Below are 22,543 nucleotides of genomic sequence, written 5' to 3'. Positions count from 1 at the left end.
CAACTAATTTCTTTCTGTTTTTAAGACTCTTGCTCTGTCACCCAGGCTGGCGTGCAGTGGCGCTGTCATGGCTTACTGCAGCCTTGACTTCCTGGGCTCAAACAATCCTCCCACTTTAGCCTTTTGAGTAGCTGGGACTAGAGGCACACACCACCATGCCTACTGACTTTTAAAATTTGTTTGTAGAGATGGGGTTTCACTATGTTGCCCAGGCTGGTCTTGAAGTCCTGGACTCAAGCAGTCCTCCCACCTCAGCCTCCCAAAGTGCTGGGATTACAGGTATGAGCCACTGCATTTGGTCCAATTTCTTTAATAGATAATAGGGCTATTCATATTTTCTTTTTGCAGCTGTTTTGGTAATGAGAATCTTTAAAAGAATTTGTATATTTCATTTATGTTGTTAAATTTGTTAGCATAAAGTTGTTCAACAATATTCCCCTATTTTCTGTTCTTTTTTTTATTTTTTTGAGACGGAGTCTGGCTCTGTAGCCCAGGCTGGAGCGCAATGGCCGGATCTCAGCTCACTGCAAGCTCCGCCTCCCGGGTTTACGCCATTCTCCTGCCTCAGCCTCCCAAGTAGCTGGGACTACAGGCACCCGCCACCTTGCCCGGCTAGTTTTTTGTAGTTTTTAGTAGAGACGGGGTTTCACCGTGTTCGCCAGGATGGTCTCGATCTCCTGACCTCGTGATCCGCCCGTCTCGGCCTCCCAAAGTGCTGGGATTACAGGCTTGAGCCACCGCGCCTGGCTGTTCTTTAAATTTCTGTCAGAGCTACACTAATGTCGCTCTTTCATCCCTAATGTTGGTAATTTGTATCTTCTTTCATCTTTACCAGTCTGTAAAGATTTTATAAATATTGTTGACCTTTTCGAAAAACCAACTGTTGGCTTCATTTTCTTTATTGTGTAATACTACCTTAGAGGACAGTAGTTCCTAATGCCTACTTTTATTATGAGTCTCTGCCATTTATAAAGAACTGTGGACAGCACAGGGAATGGGGGAAGAAAACTCTGGTGAAGCTTCAATCTTGGTAACAAAACAGTGATTTCATCAGAAAATTGTCATAGATGTAATGAAGTTTGACCTTTTGGAATTTGGAATTTTTCAAATGAATAAAACAAAAATTTTAAAAACTCTTGTATTACTATGTGATAACACACATCTTTACAACTTTATGTTTGTTTTATCAATTACATATTAAAGATAGAAAATGGATGTGTTGTGATTCCAATTTGTTCCTGGCTTACCAACAGCTTTTCCTGTTTGCACAACATTCCGGCTAGTTGTGACCATGACATTTCCAATTTTTTTGCCACGTTCACTATTCTGAACAGAACTGGGTAAAAGATAAAGGAAGTGTTAAGTACAATTTTAAAAAAATCTCACACATGCACACAGACACATGTAGACACACACACAATAATCACTCTGTAACCATCCCAAATTAGAATTACTGAGAAAAGAAGCTAAATTATTTGTTATGAATTTATTAACCTTTTAAGCATGTGCATTTTCAGAATACGTGAGAAGAACATACAGATGAACCAAAAAGTGGTGAGGACATAAGGATGTATGTATGGCTACATCTCTCTGACAGCCATGGTTTGCTAAAAGCATTTCACCAAAATAAAAATGGTAAATCCTATTATTAGTTCACACCATCCTCTATGGAACAGCGGTGTTTTCACTTTGAAACATACACACCGCTGAGCTAAAGAATGTTATGCACATATTTGGTTACTGTTTGAAGCATAAGTCTATCAAGTAGAGAAAAACAATCCCCAATTAGCAATGAAACACATGGCATAAAATCAGACTTAAGAATTTTCCCAGCATTTTCTTTAAGTACTTACTGTGAGAATCTTAACTTCATGTCTGATACTGAGTATTGGCCTTGAAATGGATGGCTGTAAAAAAAAAAAAAAGTTTGAGTTTAAACTATCAGTATTTTACCAAGAAGGCTGCAAAAAAGAGTTATCACAAGAAAATATTAGTAAGCTTCTCATGGACGACACAGCTGGGTGGCAGTGCTGAATTTGGTATCAGGAAACTTGGCTTTGATCACAGCTCTCCACTTCCAGTGACGACATCCAGAAAAGATTACCTAACCCCTCTGAGCTTTAGTTTCCTCACTTGTAAAACAGGTGTGTTGTGTGTTCTGTGTGTGTAGCCTGTGCTAGTGCTATCCTGACATTCTAATTTATTTGGTCTGTCTTGGGTGGGGCTCAAGCATCAACATTTTTTACAAGCTCCCCAGGACAGTCAAGGTGAGTCACTGGTTTTAGGACATGGTCATAGATCATACCTTGATCCTGGCCATCTTACAAATGTATGCTATTGGTTATGTAAATATTTGTGGATGGATCAACAAAATCTCTACTTTCTGTTAGAAAAGCAGCTCAAAAGGTAGGTCTTAAAAAAACCAGCAATATTGTTATTTTTGTCAGAAAATACATTATTCATACTTCCCTATTTCCAATATATTAAAAGAAAAAATATATATATATATATAAACCAGGCATTCTGCAATTATACAGGCAGTAGGAAAAAAAAATCAAGCAACTTGGACCACATGAATGGAGGGGTCAATATCCAATTCTTATCTCAGGGGTCCCTCTGTCAAGGTCTAACAAAGAAAGTGACCCTAGTAAAATCCATAGCTACTTATAAAATTAATGGTTCTTCAAATGACAACAAACTACTCTTCATGGCCCAAAGTAAGCATATGTAACACTTCTTATTCCTAGATTCCTGAATCACAGGATTGAAATACTGACACATCACTTGATCATTCTGTGTTCTGGAATGGCTATATTTAAGGGATGAAATATGCCTGCTGCTTGTTAAGTTAGAATGCTGCCTTCCCTAATCTTTAAGAGTTAAAGGGTTTCATACTTCTCAAAAGTTATAATTAGTTTGAAATATTTCTAAATGACACCCTCTGATAACAACAGAAGTCTAGCATTTCTTATTTTATTTTTTTGAGACAGAGTCTCACCGTTACCCAGGCTGGACCGCAGTGGCGCAATCTCGGCTCACTGCAACCTGCCTCCCAGGTTCAAGCGATTGTCCTGCCTCAGCCTCCTGAGTAGCTGGGAGTATAGGCATGTACCACCATGCCCGGCTAATTTTTTGTATTTTTAGTAGAGATAGGGTTTCACAATGTTGCCCAGGCTGGTCTTGAACTCCTGAGCTCACGTGATCCATCCACCTCGGCCTCCCAAGGTGCTACAATTACAGGCGTGAGCCACCAGGCCCAGCTGCATTTGTTATTTTTAATTTGGTAAAAACGTTGAAAATTTGCTATTGAAGAAAACTAACTATTCACCCCAAAATATACTTCTCTGATGTGTTTCAAGATGGCTATTCAGAAGGGCTGGAAATGCAAGAATAACTGAAAAGCTGTCTTTTGGGGGGTAGATTTGCATCTGTGGAGAAAATCTGCATTAATGCAGCCTGGTTTGCTCTGAGGCCCTCCAATATCAAGATATAGGAAAGATGAACTGAGTGTCTGACACCTTTAAAGGTCTGAAAGAAACATTTACCATCAATTCTCTCTGAGGGCTGCTAAGTGTGAAGTTGGTTACACAATCCAGTCACCCTGTAGCTCTCCCTCATGCACATTAATAAATTTGCATGCCATTTCTCCTATTAATCTGCCTTTTGCCAGCTGACTTTCCAGTGAACCTTCAGAAGACGAAAGGGAAGTTCTCCCTTGGCCTGCACTATCATATCTGCGTGATTTCCCTACCTATATATTTTAGTTAACAAGTCATTCTTCAGCTTTCTTTTCAATCTAAATAGCCTCAATTTCTTCACATGTTCTTCTAAGCACTATTTCATAATCCTTTTAAAACTCATCTCAGCTAAGGCTTTTTTGGACCTGTACTAACATCTGTAGAGCTGGTTCAAGTTAAAAGCACCAGATGTAGTGACAGATAAAGATCTGACCAGGCTTCCCAGTGCAGGGCCCAGGCGGGAGACTGGGATGGCTCTGCATGTTGACTGCTTGGACAGTCAAGGCTGACCTGCCTTCCCAGCACCACCCTGTGAGTGCCATCCTGCTAAGCACCTCCACATCTGTTTCCCTTCAGTATGTTGAGAATAGAGACTTTGTAGTCAGTGAGGGAGAACACTTTGAACTCAGCCCTTTCATTTAATACCATTAAAATGGTTTTGCCTTTTAATTTTCTATGTTTACTATAGTCAAATGGCAATATAGGTTTCTGCTACAGCCAAGTGTGATGATTAAATTCACCAAAATTGGTGCTGAACCTAGTCATTTTTACTTTAAAAGATGGGGTCTCCTTATGTTGCCTAGGCTGGCCTTGAAACCTTGGGTTCAAGTAATCCTCCCGCTTCAGTCTCCCAAGTAGCTGGGACTATAGGCACATGCCAATGTGCCCAGCTCCTTGGTTATTTTTCTTGATGCATAATACAAAGCTTAACAGACATGTTACCCAAAACCCTCTGTGTACCACCTTACTCATGCAGATACTTCCCCAGGTTGCTATGGCTTAAATATCTGGGGTGTGTGTGAGTGTGTGTGCAGCAAAGTATCCTTTTTAACATGCCTTAAATCACATTAGAAAAGTTAACTCTAGTCCCAAGATAATATGGTAGTCAGTACGAAAGTGACTTTTGTTCCTCACAAAGAAGTTTAAAATACAAATGAAAATGGTGTATGCTTGGCTGGGTGCGGTGGCTCACGCCTGTAATCCCAGCACTTTGGGAGGCCAAGGTAGGTGGATCACGAGATCAGGAGTTCAAGAACAGCCTGGCCAAGATGGTGAAACCCCGTCTCTACTAAAAATACAAAAATTAGCCGGACCTGGTGGGAGGTGCCTGTAATCCCAGCTACTCGGGAGGCTGAGGCAGAAAAATTGCTTGAACCTGGGTGGCAGAGGTTGCAGTGAGCCAAGATTGCACCAGCACTCCAGCCTGGGCGACAGAGTGAGAGTCCGTTTCAAGGAAAAAAAAGAAAATGGTGTATGCTTGTATCATTATAAAAAAACCACATCATCTTTTTTATTTTTATTTATTTATTTTTAAGACAGATTCTCGCATCATTCTCCTGCCCCAGCCTCCCAAGTAGCTGGGACTATAGGCGCCTGCCACCACGCCTGGCTAATTTTTTTGTATTTTTAGTAGATACAGGGTTTCACATCGTTAGCCAGGATGGTCTCGATCTCCTGACCTTGTGATCCACCTGCCTCAGCCTCCCAAAGTGCTGGGATTACAGGCATGAGCCCAGCCCCAGATATTAACTTTAATTGGTTTCACATACGTCATGTTTTAAAATAGCCTCCTAGTTTTACGCATACAGTAAACCAGTGGTATTTCCTTCTAGGATTCTATCTTGTTGAACCATTCTGGTAGAGAACAGCTCCAGGGAAAGAGAGAAGAATTACTGTGTACTGAGCATCACCGAGTGCCAGGGACTTCCTCTCTGAATCACATCGAGAGCCAGGGAAATGTCAGTGCTTCCCATAATGCTCATGCTTTTTGTGTAACAATCTGAATATGGAAGCAGTTTCTAAGCTGTTTCTCTATATTTGGGAGCATTTTTATGACCTACTTAAGGGGATTCTTGAAGATACTCACAATATCAAAGTTAAAATAGATTTTTCTTTGTATTGGGCACTCGTAAACCAACCATTATGTACTACAATCTTCAGAGGATGCGCTTACTTTGGATTTATTTCTGCAAGTGCTGGATGCTTGTTGCTGTTCCACACCCTGTAGTTGTGAGTATTCTTCCATGCCGTAACAAAAGTTGTCCCATAGTCCGATAATATCTTTTCATTATCTGTCAAGTAAATATTTGAAAGAAGTTGAGCTGGGCTGTAGCCATTCAGGGATGTGAAGACTACAACCAAAAAGGGTAAAGGAACGACTTTATCCCCCTGCCCTCCCATATTTGGGGGAGATAGCCTACCAGATGTCAGGAAACTTGGGTCTAGTTCCAGAAATCCTGTTAAGGAGCTATGTGGGCCTTTGACAAGTCACTTAATCACTCAGAACTTCATTTTCCTAACTGGAAAATAAGAGGGTTGAGCCAGATATTTTCCAGGGTTCCTTACAACTCCGAAATATTTCCACGTTATCCTTACCATTATGAGGACAGTATTATTAATTAATCAAAAACTGTATGCTTGACAGTGAATAAACATACTGGTTTATATGCATGGTATAGGCAATTGGGATATCTACTTTTTTATAAATGCCATTTTTCTACAAAAAAAGAGATTAAGAATGAATACACAAAGTGGTTCTTTCAGTCATGATGTTCTCTTCTTTGGACTTTGTCTATTTGGTGTTTCATTCTTGAATTTCCTAGCATTTCACTGTCAAAAACACTTTAAAAAGGCCATGCACGGTGGCTCATGCCTGTAATCCCAGCACTTTGGGAGGTCGAGCAGCGTGGATCACCGGAGGTCAGGAGTTCGAGACCAGCCTGGCCGACATGGCGAAGCCCCATCTCTACCAAAAATACAAAAATTAGCCGGGCGCGGTGGCGGGCACCTGTAGTCCCAGCTACTCAGGAGGCTGAGGCAAGAGAATCGCTTGAAACTGGGAGATGGAGGTTGCAGTGAGCCAAGATCACGCCACAGCATTCCAGACTGGACGACAAGAGTGAGACTCTGTCTCAAAAAAAAAAAAAAAAGACTTAAAAGAATATACAGAAAACTGATAAAGTTTTCAGCTGTATCAATACCATGGGAAAGTATCCATGTGTGTTTCCTCCACTTGGAAGATCAGAAATGGTTTGGAGAACTGATAAAAATGGCTATTACTTCATATATTAATTGCATGTTGTTTGCTTTGAAGGTGAAACACAAAGTACCTTTTGTTGCTAGGAAAGGAAATGAATGAGATACACAGTTCCATACACAGCATAAAGAATTTGTTCGAACACGTTCCTCAAGCAGTTCATTGGGGTGAATTTCCTCATTTGACCTTGTTACTTGTTAAGAATATGGGCCTAAGCCAAATTGTTTGGGATCAGATCCCGCCTAAGCCTCTTATCAGATGGATGAGCAAGCTACTTAACCTCTGTGAGCTTCATTTTCTCTTCTGTAAAAGGTGATGACAAGGTACCTACCTTCAGGATTGCTGTGAGGATGAAATGAATTACTAGAGGTAAAGTGCTCAGAACACTGGTCCCTGCATATATTTAATGTTCAAAAAAAAAGTGAGCTACTATTATTCAGTGCTTACAGCCTCCTGGGCAAATATTTTTAAAAAGCAAATTAATTAAGCTACATGACAGTGGAGACTGAAGTTTTCTTTCTAGATTACTGAATGATTTGGGGTTAAAGGATTTAATTTTGGTGTCTCAGCTGCTACACTGGTAGTGGTGGCAAACATTTAAAAATATCCCATTAACAAATGAGGACTTGTTCCTCAGCTATCTTACAAATGAAAAACTCTCCTGAAACCTGATTTAAAACTCCTTATACGCACCGTGAACAACTAACCTGGGAGCATGTGGCGGCGGCAGTGGTGGTGGTGGTGATTAAAAAAATCTACTGATACAACAATGTGAATGTGTCTAATGCCACTGTGGAGCTGTACATTTAAAAATCGTAAAGATGGTAAATTTTATGCTATGTGTATTTCATCACAATTGAAAAAATAATGGTTAATTGAAACAAAAAGACAAGCTCAACACATTTCTAACAACTCTAATGAATATTTGCCAAATGTCCAATGTGAAAAGCTCATTGCAGAGCTCCATTTTCACTATTCATATATTTTTTTCCCAAGGGGAATGAGATAGTTTTAATGCAGGAGTAAGTCCATGTTTACCTGCCCCATTTTAACCATTTAATAGGAATAATAATATTTCTTAGAATGGATTATAAATTTGAAGATTTAATCATTTACAACATGGTTTTCAATGATTTCTATTTTTTATATTCTTCTTTCTCCCTTTATACATCTTAAAAACATGTAGGCAGTATTCATAAATAGCTGCCAAACACAGAATACGAAGCAGCCATGTAAAAGTGATGATGTATGTTCATGTTATGTTGATACATGTTTCTAAAGTAATAAAAAGTTTCAGAAAACATGTATAAAGGGATCCACTTTTGTAAAAGGACCACCAAAAGTACCATGAAACCAAAATCCAAAATACATGCATAGGAAAAGATCTGCAAGGCTATAAAGTACTCAAGATGTTAAAAGTGGCTATCTCTGTGTGAGAGAATAACTGGTAATTTTTCTATAAGGAATATGTATTTATTGTGCAATCCAAAACCTCATAAATGTTACAAAATGAAAAATTATCATAAAACAGTAGCTGTGTGCTCTGCGTGGTTTCTTACCTAATTGCAGTGTGGCAGCCAGCAGGGCATGAATGTAGACCGCAAACTGGGCCCGGATCCATTCGTCACCTCCCTCCCAGCCCGTGCCATCTAGGAAGACGTCATCCCGATTCTCAGTCACGTGCCTCACTAGGTAATCTGCGAACCTTAGGTCTGCAGTGGTTGGGTTAAGCAGCTTCCTGAGTTCTGGATCGTGGATCTGGATCAGAGCTTCTTCTACCTAGAGGGTATCCAGGTACAAGTCAGAGTCTGGGCATTCACGCAGACATCCATGCCACACTTTACAGAGTAACTACAGGGAAGGTGGAGCTGGAAATAAAAAATATGAATAATAGCATTCTCAAAAGGTGAGTCTAAGAAAGAGGTCTGTACACTGAAGTTTTCTTTCTATTTATAAAATGTTCACTTTCTGTTTTTAGAAAATAACACACATAAATGTATTTTAAACTATAAAATTACATAGATTGCAAATATTTGGGAAAACATAGAAATACATGTAAAAATCACCTTTATTTCACTAGCAGAAATGAACACATTTAATAAGTGTAATTCCTTAAATACTTTTTCTTTTGAGTGCAGATATTTTAGAATATTCTTGGTTGTTTTTTTTTTTTTTTGAGACGGAGTCTTGCTCTGTTGCCCAGGCTGGAGTGCAGTGGTGCAATCTCGGCTCACTGCAAGCTCCACCTCCCGGGTTCATGCCGTTCTCCTACCTCAGCCTCCTGAGTAGCTGGGACTACAGGCACCCGCCACCATGCCTGGCTAATTTTTTGTATTTTTAGTAGAGATGGGGTTTCACTGTGTTAGCCAGGATGGTCTCGACCTCCTGACCTTGTGATCCACCCGCCTCGGCCTCCCAAAGTGCTGGGATTACAGGCGTGAGCCACCATGCCCAGCCAGATACTTTAGAATATCTTACTATGTAATAATTGGTATACTAAGAAATACATGTAACTTACAGGTTAGTTTTGAAGTATAATAATAAAAGAAATTCCTATGAACCCACCAACCAACTACAGAACCAGAATGTAACCAATAATGTTGAAACAGCTCCATAGTTCTCCCATCCGTATCCTCCTGTCTTGGAAAATGTATATACTTTTTCTTCTTCAAATTTGGGATTATAATAAATACATCTTTCAATCCTGAACTTTCATTATATTATAACCATTCGCCCAAGAAACATGTTTTCATATGTTCTGTCAGAAACTACAAAAACCTTAGTGTGGCTGAATTTTTTTGTTTTGAGATGGAGTTTCACTCTATCGCCCAAGCTGGAGTGCAGTGGCACAATCTTGGCTCTCTGCAACCTCTGCCGCCCGGGTTCAAGCGATTCTCCTGCCTCAGCCTCCCGAGTAGCTGCAGCTGGGATTATAGGCGCCTGCCACCATACCCAGCTAATTTTTGTATTTTTAGTAGAGATGGGGTTTCACCATGTTGGCCAGGCTGGTCTTGAACTCCTGGCCTCATGATCCACCCACCTCAGTCTCCCGAAGTGCTGGGATTACAGACTTGAGCCACTGCGCCTGGCCATTTATTTATTTATTTATTTATTTATTTTGAGACAGGGTCTCACTCTGTCACCTAGGCTGGAGTGCAGTGGTGCGATCTTGGCTCACTGCAACCTCCACCTTCAAGGTTCAAACGATTCTCCTGCCTCAGCCTCCCGAGTAGCTGGGGCTACAGGCACGCACCACCATGTCTGGCTAATTTTTTTTGTATTTTTAGTAGACACAGGGTTTCACCATGTTGGCCAGGCTAGTCTTGAACTCCTGACCACAGGTAATCCACCCACCTCGGCCTCCCAAAGTGCTGGGATTACACGTGTGAGCCACTACGCCGAGCCTTACGAAATTTCTCAAAAATTATTTCAGGCTGGGTGTGGTGGCTTATGCCTGTAATCCCAGCACTTGGGGAGGCCGAGGTGGGTGGATCACCTGAAGTCAGGAGTTCGAGACCAACCTGGCCAACATGGTGAAACCCTATCTCTACTAAAAATAGAAAAAATTAGCAAAGCATGGTGGTGGGCACCTGTAATCTGACCTACTTGGGAGGCTGAGGCAGAAGAATTGCTTGAACCCAGGAGGCGGAGGTTGCATGGAGCTGAGATCGCGCCATTGCACTCCAGCCTGGGGAACAAGAACAAAACTGTGTCTCAAAAAAACAAAAAAAGAGGAAAAATAAAGATTATCTCAGTTGTAAAATAAATGATTTAAATTTCTTATATATTGATGTCAAATATTTATTCCTAGCTTCCTTCTTGGTATCAAGAGCATTCTAAACAGGCTAGAAGGACTGAAATTACTTAAACAACAAACACATGTTAAAAATCGTGAGGTAGTGGTAGGCCCAGTTGCTCAGGTTGGAATCCTGGTTTACCCGTTTACTGGCTGTTTGATATTGTACAAATCACTTCATCTCTCTATTTCTTAGCCTCTGCAGGTATAAAATGTGGATAGTACAGTTCTATTGACTGTGTTTTTATGAGAATTAGACCAGTTAATACACATAAAATACTTAGAATACATGGCATGCGGTATGCAGTTACTATCATTACTAGTGTTGTTACTATATATTCATAATTGTAGTTAAGAAAGGAAAACTGGGATGAGCAGGGCCAAATACACACACTCACACATAAACGTACTTCCACAATGGCATCACTGAGGTGTTTCTGTTGTCGAAAAAGGATGTTAGTAGCTCCAGCAACAAACCCCCGAACGGTGACATCGGAGAGAAGATGATGCTGCTGCAATGCCATGTAAGGCAAACACAGATATCCCTATGAATTAGAAGAGTAATAGAAAATATCAGAAAAGTAAAAGGTTACCCTTCTCTTAAACTTAGAGGGCTAACAGTAGGAAAAGAAACTTCCATTCTTTCTTGCCTTGTCTGTAAGTCAACTAATCTTTGACTCAATAAAATAATATTCCAGAGGAACTTCAAGTCTTGACTACAGTAAGTCCAGTTAATGATTAGCTAATTGTCTCCATGAATGGTCAAATCTTGGCAAGGTGGTTTAATATGAAGGTTGTCTTTCTTGATCACTTTGTTCTCATTCAATGTAAAAGCCTCTACAGTAACTAATGAATTGAACCTTTTCATTTAGGAAATGAAGCATTAAGCCTGTTAATAAGTACGTTTTTTAGTAGAAGGCTGTTAAAAATTTAAAATACATGCATCTGCACATAACCACCAAAGCACTATTAGGAGAACAGCAAAGTACTGCATAGCATTTGTTATACTGTACTATGTTAAAAATCATGCAAAAAGATTTCAAGGTATTTGCTACTAAATATTTAAAGCAAAAATGACACTGGCAGTATTTGTGTATTTAATTAATTTCCATTTGAATTTTATTTGAAAACAGCACTGCTCCAAAAATTACAGTGGAATTGCTAAACTGCAGCAGGCATCTAAGTATACAAAAAATCCAGCATACTTCCTGAGAGTGCAAGTGTTAACACTGGAATGATTCACTGAAGGAAGATACGCAATTTCTGCTAAAAGATTGTAAATCAGAATAGGTTTTCAACAAGTGGCATGACTTGTATATAGAGACAGGAAGGCAGACTCACTGAGCCCCTGAACTTGTTTTCAGCCTCAAGTTCTGTAAGATTTTTTTTACATCTCATCACTTTTTATAACACAGAATTATGTCATCTGGACAATGTTGTGTTTACATCATGAGACAAATCTCTCTGAAGACAGGAGATAGCCCCTTTGCAACTTGATATTCTTTATGGCAACTAGGAGAGCGCTTTGTGTGTAACTTAACAGGTGGTTGTTAAATACTTAATATGAAAGGGAAGACTTCCAAAAGTTGGAATACATGTCTAGTAATTTGGTTATATTCTTACTCTTGAAAATGTCTTTTGTTGCTTGATCAGACCCTAACTAACAGAAGCAGCGAAAATAAATCCATGCCTTTGCATTAGAGATGCTCAGTATAGAGCTTCTCAACCCAGGGTCCTCATTCAGAATCAGTATTATATTTCATAATAATAACAAAACTAAAAAGTATGTTTTTAAAAAATAAGGTCAAAGCTTTTAAAAAATGTTTAAAAATCCTTTAAAAATTTCTAAATATATATGCCTTTTGGCCCAGCATTCTGCTTGTAATTTATCCTACAGTATCCTACAAATATTATATCATGTGTGATATTATATTTATGAAAATAAATGCAGTATCAAAAAACTCAAATCCAAACTATTTATGAATAGGGGACTAATAAATGTTCATCCATACAATGAACCTGCAGCCATAAAAAGCGATGATGTTCATCTCCAAAGAATATTATGGGCCGGGCGTGGTGGCTCATGCCTGTAATCCCAGCACTTTGGGAGGCTGAGGCAGGCGGATCACTTGAGGTCAGGAGTTCGAGACCAGCCTGGCCAACATGCTGAAACCCTGTCTCTACTAAAAATTCAAAAATTAGCCAGGCATGGTGCTGGGCACCTGTAATCCCAGTTACTTGGGAGTCTGAGGCAGGAGAATCGCTTAAACCCAGGAGGTGGAGGTTGCAGTGAGCCAAGATAGTACCACTGTACTCCAGCCTGGGTGACAAGAGCAAAACTCTGTCTCAAAAAAAATAAATAAATAAAAAATAAAGGGCAAAAACGGGCACATTCTGCTACCATTTGTAAAAAGGGAGGGGAAAATATGCATCTGTTTCTGCATAGAATACCCCCAGAAGGAAAGATAAGACAGTGACAATGTTGGCTGCCACTGGAGAGGGCTGCTGGATAGCAGGGGATGGAATGGAAGGGAGACTTTTTATTAGCGATGCTTTGGAATCTTTCAAATATTGAACTATGTGGAAGCATTACATATTTATAAAAGTATTTAAAATATTTCAAAATAGTTCAAAATAGCTTTAAAATTGTAGCATTACTTGCTGGGTGTGGTGGCTCATGTCTGTAATCCCAGCACTTTGGGAGGCCAAGGGGGGCAGACTGCTTGAGCTCAGGAGTTTGAGACCAGCCTGAGCAACATAGTGAAACTCCATTTCTACCAATAATACAAAAATTAGCCGGGTATGGTGGCCTGCATCTGTGGTCCCAGCTACTCAGGAGACTGAGGTGGGAGGATCCCTTGAGCCTAGGAGGTCAAGGCTGCAGTGAGCTGAGATCACACCACTGCTCTCCAGCCTGGGTGAAAAGCAAAATTCTGTCTCAAAAATAAATAAACAAAGTTACAAATAAAACGAAACTTAAGGGAATTCCAAATTAAATCATCTTTTGGGGGAGGCAATTGTGTGTTTTTTTTAAAGAGTACCAGATACAATAAAAGCCAAACAAAGAAATGGCTACTGCTCTTTAAAAAAGTTTTAAAACTCAGCAGAACAGAACACTATCTTCCTATATAATGAAATAATCTTCCCTATCGCTCAAACACTAAAAGTAATTTTTTTTTTTGAGATGGAGTCTCGCTGTGTCCCCCAGGCTGGAGTACAGTGGTGAGATCTCGGGTCACTGCAAGCTCTGCCTCCCGTGTTCACGCCATTCTCCCGCCTCAGCCTCCCGAGTAGCTGGGACTACAGGTGCCCACCACCACGCCTGGCTAATTTTTTGTTTTTTGTATTTTTAGTAGAGACAGGGTTTCACCGTGTTAGCCAGGATGGTCTCGATCTCCTGACCTTGTGATCCATTGGCCTCAGCCTCCCAAAGTGTTGAGATTACAGGCGTGAGCCACCGTGCCCGGCCAAAAGTCACATTTATTTGGCTACAGGTTGAGGTAACTTTTTAAAAAATTAAAATTAAAAACAATTTTATTTTTATTCTCGACCCCCAGTGCTTCATTTGACTAGCCTTAAACATTATTTTGGCTGGGTGTGGTGGCTCACACCTGTAGTCCCAGCTACTTGGAAGGCAAAGGCGGGCAAACTGCTTGAGCTCAGGAGTTCAAGACCAGCCTGAACAATATGATGAAACCCCATCTCTACAAAAAATTAGCTGGGCATGGTGGCAAGTGCCTGTGGTCCCAGCTACTTGGCAGGCTGCAGTGGGAGGATCGCTTCAGCATGGGAGGTGGAGGTTACAGTGAGCCAAGATTGTACCACTGTATTCCAGGCTGGGCAAGAGTGGTGAGACCTTGTCTCCAAAAAAAATGAAGATTAAAAAAAATTTATTTTTAAATGATAACTATTTGTTAAGATGAGGTCTTGGTCTTTTGCCCAGGCAGGAGTGCAGTGGCATGACCATGGATCACTGCAGTCTTGACCTCCTGGGCTCAAGTGATCCTCCCACCTCAGCCTTCCAAGTAGCTGGGACTACTGGCACATGCCCCCACACCCGGCTAATTTCTTTCTTTCTTTTTTTTTTGGAGTGCAGTGGCAGGATCTCGGCTCACTGTAACCTTCGCCTCTTGGGTTAAAGCGATTCTCCTGCCTCAGCATCCTGAGCAGCTGGGAATACAGGTGTGTGCCACCATGCCCAGCTAATTTTTGTATTTTTAGTAGAGATGGGGTTTCACCATGTTGGCCGGAATGGTCTTGATCTATTGACTTCAGGTGATCCACCTGCCTGGGCCTCCCAAAGTGCTGGGATTACAGGCATGAGCCACGCACCTGGCCCCAGCCAATTTTTAAATTTTTACTTTACTTAGTAGAGTTGAGGTCTCACTATGTTGCTCAGGCTGGTCTCAAATTCCTGAGCTCAAGTGATTCTTCTGCCTTGGCTGTTTCAAAGTTTTTTAATCGACAATAATTGCATTGAGGTAATTTCTTTCTTTCTTTCTTTCTTTTTTTTTTTTGAGACGGAGTTTCGCTCTTGTTGCCCAGGCTGGAGTGCAATGGCGTGATCTCCACTCATCGCACCCTTTGCCTCCCAGGTTCAAGCGATTCTCCTGCCTCAGTCTCCTGAGTAGCTGGGATTACAGGCATGCACCACCACACCCAGCTAATTTTGATTTTTAGTAGAGACGGGGTTTCTCCATGTTGGTCAGGCTGATCTCAGGTGATCCGCCCGCCTTGGCCTCTCAAAATGCTGGGATTACAGGCATGAGCCACCGAGCCTGGTCGCATTGAGGTTATTTCTAAATAGAGTTCCATTATAGTGACTCAGCTAATTTTACTAAATAATGGAAAAAATCTCATAACTAGAAGAGGGAGAAAGTTGATGAGTGAGATTAAAGCAGGTGGGACTCCAAGCTCCCAAGGGCTCCAGTTGTTTCTGGCCAGTCCTCCATTAACTACTTGGCTCCCAAGTGCAGCCAATTCCAGAACACTTTCAGTAACAAGATGGGAAGACTTAAAATCAGGGAAGAATGGAAGAAAAGCCCTCAGGATTGTCTTTTCACATCAGAAAATAGCTACTGTATCTTCCTCTTTATCTTTTTTTCCACTTCCCTCATTCCCCTTCAATGTTTCTCTGGTTAGAAAGTGATGGAGCAGCAGAGCATAGATACTACACAGGCCCAAATCATCCTCTAATTTCCTACTTCTTCAGTGTCCCAGTTACCTTCCCATCACCCTATGGGAAGCCTACCCCACAGCTGCCTCCAGCCTCACCTCTTCTTCCTTAGCACCCGTTTCTTCTCTACACTTCCTGAATCAGCTCTCAGGAAAGGTGCAAGTATATTTTAGAAGCTAGTATCCACAGCATTTACATACTAAGCCTCCTCTCTGAAACTGACATGAAAGGCATCAACCTCAGACAAGTTCATGTACCAGAGAGAGGACTAGAAAGTTGGGGAACTGGAGACTTTCTTCCAGAAATAATTGTTTTATTGTGTAGAAATGTGTTTCCATTTATTCATATAACTACTCTACTTCAGCAATATTCCCCAGGCACCCAGGCATCTCTCCAGCTATTTCTAAAATTGCTTTTCAAAATGTTTTGCTAACCTAATTCATTCTGTACAAGGATTTTAAGATCTTCAAGAGAAGCCTAAAGACAATTTGGTTTTAAGAATATTTCATATTCCAAAGTTACTGACATGAAAAAGTCAGCATTGCCATTTAAAACTGTGATTAAAGAAATTAGATTTTCATCCAAACACTCAAAAACATAAAACCAAAAAGACAAATATTTTATAGGGACATTAGTAAGCCCATCATATATTTAATACTGATACTGTATATGGCACACAAATCTAATATTCCACTAAACATGCTTTATTGGCCGGGCGCGGTGGCTCAAGCCTGTAATCCCAGCACTTTGGGAGGCCGAGACGGGTGGATCACGAGGTCAGGAGATCGAGACCATCCTGGCTAACACTGTGAAACCCCGTCTCTACTAAAAAATACAAAAAACTAGCCGGGCGAGGTGGCGGGCGCCTGTAGTCCCAGCTACTCCGGAGGCTGAGGCAGGAGAATGGCGTAAACCTAGGAGGCGGAGCTTGCAGTGAGCTGAGATCCGGGCACTGCACTCCAGCCCGGGAGACAGAGCCAGACTCCGTCTCAAAAAAAAAAAAAAAAAAAAAAAACATGCTTTATTGACAAGACATAAAATACATCTTTAGATTACTTTGTCAGCAACCTGACAAAACCAAAATCCCTCTCCAGTTAATTTCTCTCTTGATATCTTCACAATAGTAAAAATTAGAGGGCAGGTGGGTGAAACAGCAAAGTCAGGGCTCCGAAAGGTATAGGAAGTCATAACACAGCTCAGAAAGCCCACAATTTGTGGCTACTTGCTTTACCAGTAGTCTGAGAAGCCCAAGTTTTCTCCCCAAGTTCTTAAATTCCAGTTTTAAGAAACTGCATTGGTTTAATCATGAAATCAGTTAAGATAATTTCAGAATCCCAAGCAAGTTACAAAATGAACAAAGATGGCATTCTGTATTAACTATTCACCAACAATGACTCTGGGCAAGTACATTTTTGCAAAGCTGGGTAAACCCAGAAATAATTTATGAAATAATATAGGAGAGGAATAAATACATTGTTCAAGCCAACATTACCCATCTTTCTTTTCCACATAAAGTTTTACTTCATAAATACCAGACAGTACTCAGGGAAAAACAGAATACTTTGTTCTAGTAACTGAAAAGGTGATACATCTGCCTTTCATGGAAGACTGCAAGATCACAGATGACAAGAATTCAGAATCTAGTATGGTGTCTAGCTCATGGAAGGGCAATAAATACAGTTGGTTCTCCACATCCATGGGTTCCACATACCAGATTCAACCGACCTTGGATTAAAAATATTGAGAAAAATAATAATACAAAATTAACCCTAGCATGGTAACTATTCACATAGCATTTACATTGCATTAGGTATTATAAATAATCTAGAGGTGATTTAAAGGATACGGGAGAGGCTGGGCACAGTGGCTCATGCCTGTAATTCCAGCACTTTGGGAGGCCAAGGTGGGCAGATCACCTGAGATCAGGAGTCTGAGACCGGCCTGGTCAACATAGTGAAACCCTGTCTCTACTAAAAATACAAAAATCAGCTGGGCATAGTGATGGGCACCTGTAGTCCCAGCTACTTGGGAGGCTGAGGCAGGAGAATCGCTTGAACCTGGGAGGCGGAGGTTGCAGTGAGCCGAGATCATGCCACTGCACTCCAGCCTGGGGGACAGAGCAAGACTTTGTCTCCAAAAAAAAAACAAAACAAACAAAAAAAAAACCATATGTGGGAGGATGTGCACAGGTCATACGCAAACACTATGCCACTCTATGTAAGTGACTTGAACATTCTCGAATTTTGGTATGGGGGAAGTTCCTGGAACTAATCCCCCATGAATAATGAGGGATAACTGTACTTGTAGAATGAGAAATTAAAAAAATTTTTTTTTCTGTTCTACTTTGAAAATTCACAAATAGCAATAAAAGTTTTTCTGCAAAGGATGAAAAAAAATCCAAACAATGTAGCTTCTAGAATATGTCTCAGCATCAGTGTAACTTATTTATTTTTATATAGAGACAGGGTCTTACTCTAAACTCTAAAGCTCAGACTGGAGTGCAGTGGCACAGTCATGGCTCACAGAAGCCTCAAAGTCCTGGGTTCAAGAGATCCTCTTGCCTCAGCCTCCCAAGTAGCTGTGACTATAGGCATATGCCACTGTGTCCAGATAATTTATTTTACTTTTTCGTAGAGATGAAGTCTTGCTTTGTTACACAGGCTGGTTTCTAGATTCTGGTTTCAAGCAATCCTCCTTGCCTCGGCCTCCCAAAGTGCTGGAATTACAGGTGTGAGACACTATGTCCAGTCCAGTGTAACTTTTGACCCAGTGAAGTTGACTGCTTCATCTTAATGCATTACTGACATTAAGAAATGATATCCTGAGAAGACTGTGAATTAAAGATTCAACTTGATTTACTATATTGTGTTTAAGTTATTAAAAAATTCAAATACATTCTGGTTTTTATAAAAAGATTAAAAAATAGTGTTAGAACAATTAGCCAAAACACTGTTATATTCAAATGAAGTTTACTAATATAAGTACACTTAATAAGTGTATGTATTAAGTATACTTAGTAAATATATATGTATACTTGTTTATTAGTTATAACTTACCTCACTTATAAGTGATATAAGTTAGACATCTAAGTTTTCTTTTAAAATTGTAGTATTTTGATATATATAGGCAACTCTTTTTATTGTACTTTACTTTATTGTGCTTTTTCTAAACTGAAGGTTTATGGTAACCCTGCAACCATCGTCTATTTTTCCAACAGTCTGTGCTCACTTCCCTGTCTCTGTCACATTTTGGTAATGCTCACAGTATCTCACACATTTTCCTTATTATTGTGTTTCTTATGCTGATTTGTGATCCGTGATCTTTGATGTTACTATTGTCATTGTTTTGAGGTGACATGAACCACGCCCACATAGACAGCAAACTTAATAAATGCTGTGTGTGTTCTGACTTCTCCACTGACTGGCCATTCCTGTCTCTTCCCCTCTCCTCAGACCTCCCTATCCCCTGAGATGCAGCAATATTTAAATTAAGCCAATTAACAACCCTACAGTGGCCTCTTAAGTGTTTCAGTAAAAGGAAAAGTCTCACATCTTATTTGAAATCAAAAGCTAGAAATGATTAAGTTTAGTAAAGAAGGCATGTTGAAAGCTGAGACAGAAATCTATGCCTCTTGCACCAGTTAGCCAAGTTGTCGATGCAAAAGAAAAGTTTTTGAAGGAAATTAAAAGTGCTACTAAAAGTTTTTTTTTTTTTTTTTTTTAACCAGTGAACACACAAATGGTAAGAAAGTGAAACAACAGCCTTATTGCTGATATGCAGAAAGTTTGATTGAGTGGTCTGGATAGAAGATCAAACCAAAGAGAACATTCCCTCAAGCCAAAGCCTAATCTACAGCAAGGCCTTAACTCTCTTCAATTATATGAAAGCTGAGAGAGGTGAGAAGATGGAGAAGTATGAAGCCAGCAGAGTTAGCTCACCATGTTTAAGAAGCCGTCTCTATAACATAAAAGTACAAGGTGAAGCAGCAAGTGCTGATGGAGAAGCTATAGCAAGTTATTCAGAAGATCTAGCTAAGGTCATTGATGATTTTGAATACAACAGATTTTCAATAAAGACAAAACAGCTTTCTACTGGAAGAGGATGCCATCTAGGACTTTTGTAGGTAGGGAAGAAGTCAATGCCTGGTTTCAAAGCTTCAAAGGACAAGGTGACTCTTACTGGGGGCTAAAGCAGCTGGTGACTTTAAGTTGAAGCCAATGATCATTTACCATTCCCCAAATCCTAGGGCCCTTCAGAGTTATGCTAAATCTGCTGCCTGTGCTCTAGAATGGAACAACAAAGCCTGGATGATAGCACATCTCCTTATGGCATGGTTTACTGTATATTTAAGGCCACTGTTGAGACCTACTAGTCAGAATAAAATAAAAAAAGATTCCTTTCACAATATTACTGCTCATTGACAATGCACCCAGTCATCTAAGGGCTCTAATGAAGATGTACAAGGAGATTAATGTTTTCTTCATGCTTATGAACACAACATTCATTTTGGAGCCCATGGATCAAGGAGTCATTTTAATTTTCAAATCTTATTATTTAAGAAACACATTTCATAAGGCTATAGCTGCCATGGATAGTGATTCCTTTGATGGATCTGGGCAAAGTAAATTGAAAGTCTTCTGGAAAAGATTCGTTACTCTAGATGCCATTAAGAACATTTGTGATTCACAGGAAGAGGTCCAAATATCATTAACAGGAGTTTGGAAGAAGTTGATACCACTCTCATGAATAACTTTGAGGGGTTCAAGACCTTGGGGGAGATTTGGTGGAAACAGCAAGAAAATTAGAATTAGAAGTGGAATCTGAAAATATGACTGAATTGCTGCAATCTGCTGATAAAACTTGAACAGATGAGGAGCTGCTTCTTAGGGATAAGGAGAATGGTTTCTTGTGATGGAGTCTGCTGCTAGTGAAGAAGATGTGGTGAATGTTGTTGAAATGACAACAAAGGATTTTTATTCATTTATATTTAAATAAATTAAAAATAAATTAATAATTAATTGTACTTCACTCTATTGTGCTTTTAACATAATTATTAACTTTTATTCACTTTGTTGTGTTTTTAAAATAATTACTAAATTTTAAATAATAAACATTTACTATTTAAAAAATAATAGAGTCTCCCTCTGTCGCCCAGTCTGGAGTGCAGTGGTGTAATCACAGCTCACTTTAGCCTCAACCTCCAGGGCTCAACCGAGCCTGCTAACCTCAGCCTCCCAAGTAGCTGGGACCAGAGGTGCGAGTTACCACGTCTGTCTAATCAAACTCCTGGCCTCAAGTGATCCTCCTGCCTCAGCCTCTCAAAGTTTTGGAAACAAAAAAATTCCTGAGACTCGTTTTATCACAGTGTTCTGTAACTGAACCATAGTATCTCCGAGGTGTGCCTGTATTCATTGAGCGCAATCAAGGCTGTCTGGACTTCCTTAATTCTTTTATTAAGGAGAAACCTGAATAATTAAAAATAGACGCAAGAGAGTGTTTGTAAATATGACTCATATCTACTAAGTTTCAAAATATTTACCAATCAAAATCCCCTATATACGTCCCTATAGACTTATACTATGGTCACGGATGCCACAGTACTATATATCTGGTATATATTTTACAGTTTTCAAGGAAAATTTTCTTTTTTTTTTTTTTTGAGACGGAGTCTCGCTCTGCCGCCGGGGCTGGAGTGCAGTGGCCGGATCTCAGCTCACTGCAAGCTCCGCCTCCCGGGTTCCTGCCATTCTCCTGCCTCAGCCTCCCGAGTAGCTGGGACTACAGGCGCCCGCCACCTCGCCCGGCTAGATTTTTGTATTTTTTGGTAGAGACGGGGTTTCACCGTGTTAGCCAGGATGGTCTCGATCTCCTGTCCTCGTGATCCGCCCGTCTCGGCCTCCCAAAGTGCTGGGATTACAGGCTTGAGCCACCGCGCCCGGCCTCAAGGAAAATTTTCTATCTGAAAATGCGTTGAATACCAAAAGTTCAAAAGTTAAACTCTAAAGGGATTTTTCAAATTCTTTAAGGAATTTGATAAAAAATATTGCACTTTACCTTTGTGAAGATGGCCAGGGGCATGCCATACTGATCCTCTTCCAAACCCGAAATGAGCCCTGGTATCAGGACTACCTGTCCCATATTAGCTTGAGGTTGTACAGTAATTGGAAGACTCTCTGAGGGGACAGAGTCCTTTGGAAACAAATTTGTCTGGTCTGATCCCAGCTGTTCCCTTTCTTTCAAGTTGGGGTCCTCTAAAACACTAGGATCCAAAGTTTCCCAGTCACTTTCTGAAGAATCTGGAGATGGGCGAGATGGAGGTTTCAAATATTGATTGTTATCATTGGGTTCCTGCCCTTTGCTGCTGTCTTCCACTTGGAACAAAGACTCTTCAGTCTTCATGGCAGCATCTTCTCCATGGTTTCCTGCCATGACTTTCCTGACAGTTCCCAAGTTGGTATGTGAAACGTCAGAAGTGGATGCAGAATTAAAATCATCTGCACATGGGTTACTTTCCTGAAGTCCACCATCTTCAGACATACTCTTCCGGGGTCTATACTGAGAACAGTCACTGAGACCATGTTCAATCATGCCTGAAATACGCAATATTAAACAACAGCTTGGCTTATAATAATATGGAAGAACCTAAGAGCTATATATTTTATTAGTAGACTCTCTTATAAAATTTAATAAGCTATGCTTTTACACATTTTAATTAAAAACAAAAAGAACAGAAAGAAACCCAGACAAAAGAGAGAAACCTATTTCCAAAAAGCAAATGTCATATTAAAATAGAAAGG

General features: G+C 40.2%; 1 protein-coding gene across 2 annotated transcripts in view; it reads right to left on the bottom strand.

Annotated features, from left to right (window-relative positions):
• The window catches only part of AVL9 (AVL9 cell migration associated), a 103,032-nt gene that overhangs the window by 6,820 nt on the left and 73,669 nt on the right, over positions 1-22,543 (bottom strand). The window contains exons 10-15 of one of the 2 annotated variants that reach the window (XM_023186028.2): positions 21,801-22,336; positions 10,969-11,115; positions 8,334-8,553; positions 5,692-5,809; positions 1,854-1,907; positions 1,248-1,336 (exon numbers count right to left, since the gene is read on the bottom strand). In XM_023186028.2, the coding sequence (XP_023041796.1) occupies positions 1,248-1,336; positions 1,854-1,907; positions 5,692-5,809; positions 8,334-8,553; positions 10,969-11,115; positions 21,801-22,336 (1,164 nt within the window). The remainder of the gene's footprint in view (positions 1-1,247; positions 1,337-1,853; positions 1,908-5,691; positions 5,810-8,333; positions 8,554-10,968; positions 11,116-21,800; positions 22,337-22,543) is intronic. The other variant, XM_023186029.3, reaches the window with a different exon arrangement.

The sequence above is a fragment of the Piliocolobus tephrosceles genome, chromosome 8 (assembly GCF_002776525.5).
Source record: "Piliocolobus tephrosceles isolate RC106 chromosome 8, ASM277652v3, whole genome shotgun sequence".
Lineage (NCBI taxonomy): Eukaryota > Metazoa > Chordata > Mammalia > Primates > Cercopithecidae > Piliocolobus > Piliocolobus tephrosceles.
Note: the sequence above shows the minus strand (reverse complement) of the source record. Positions and strands in the feature narration are given on the sequence as shown.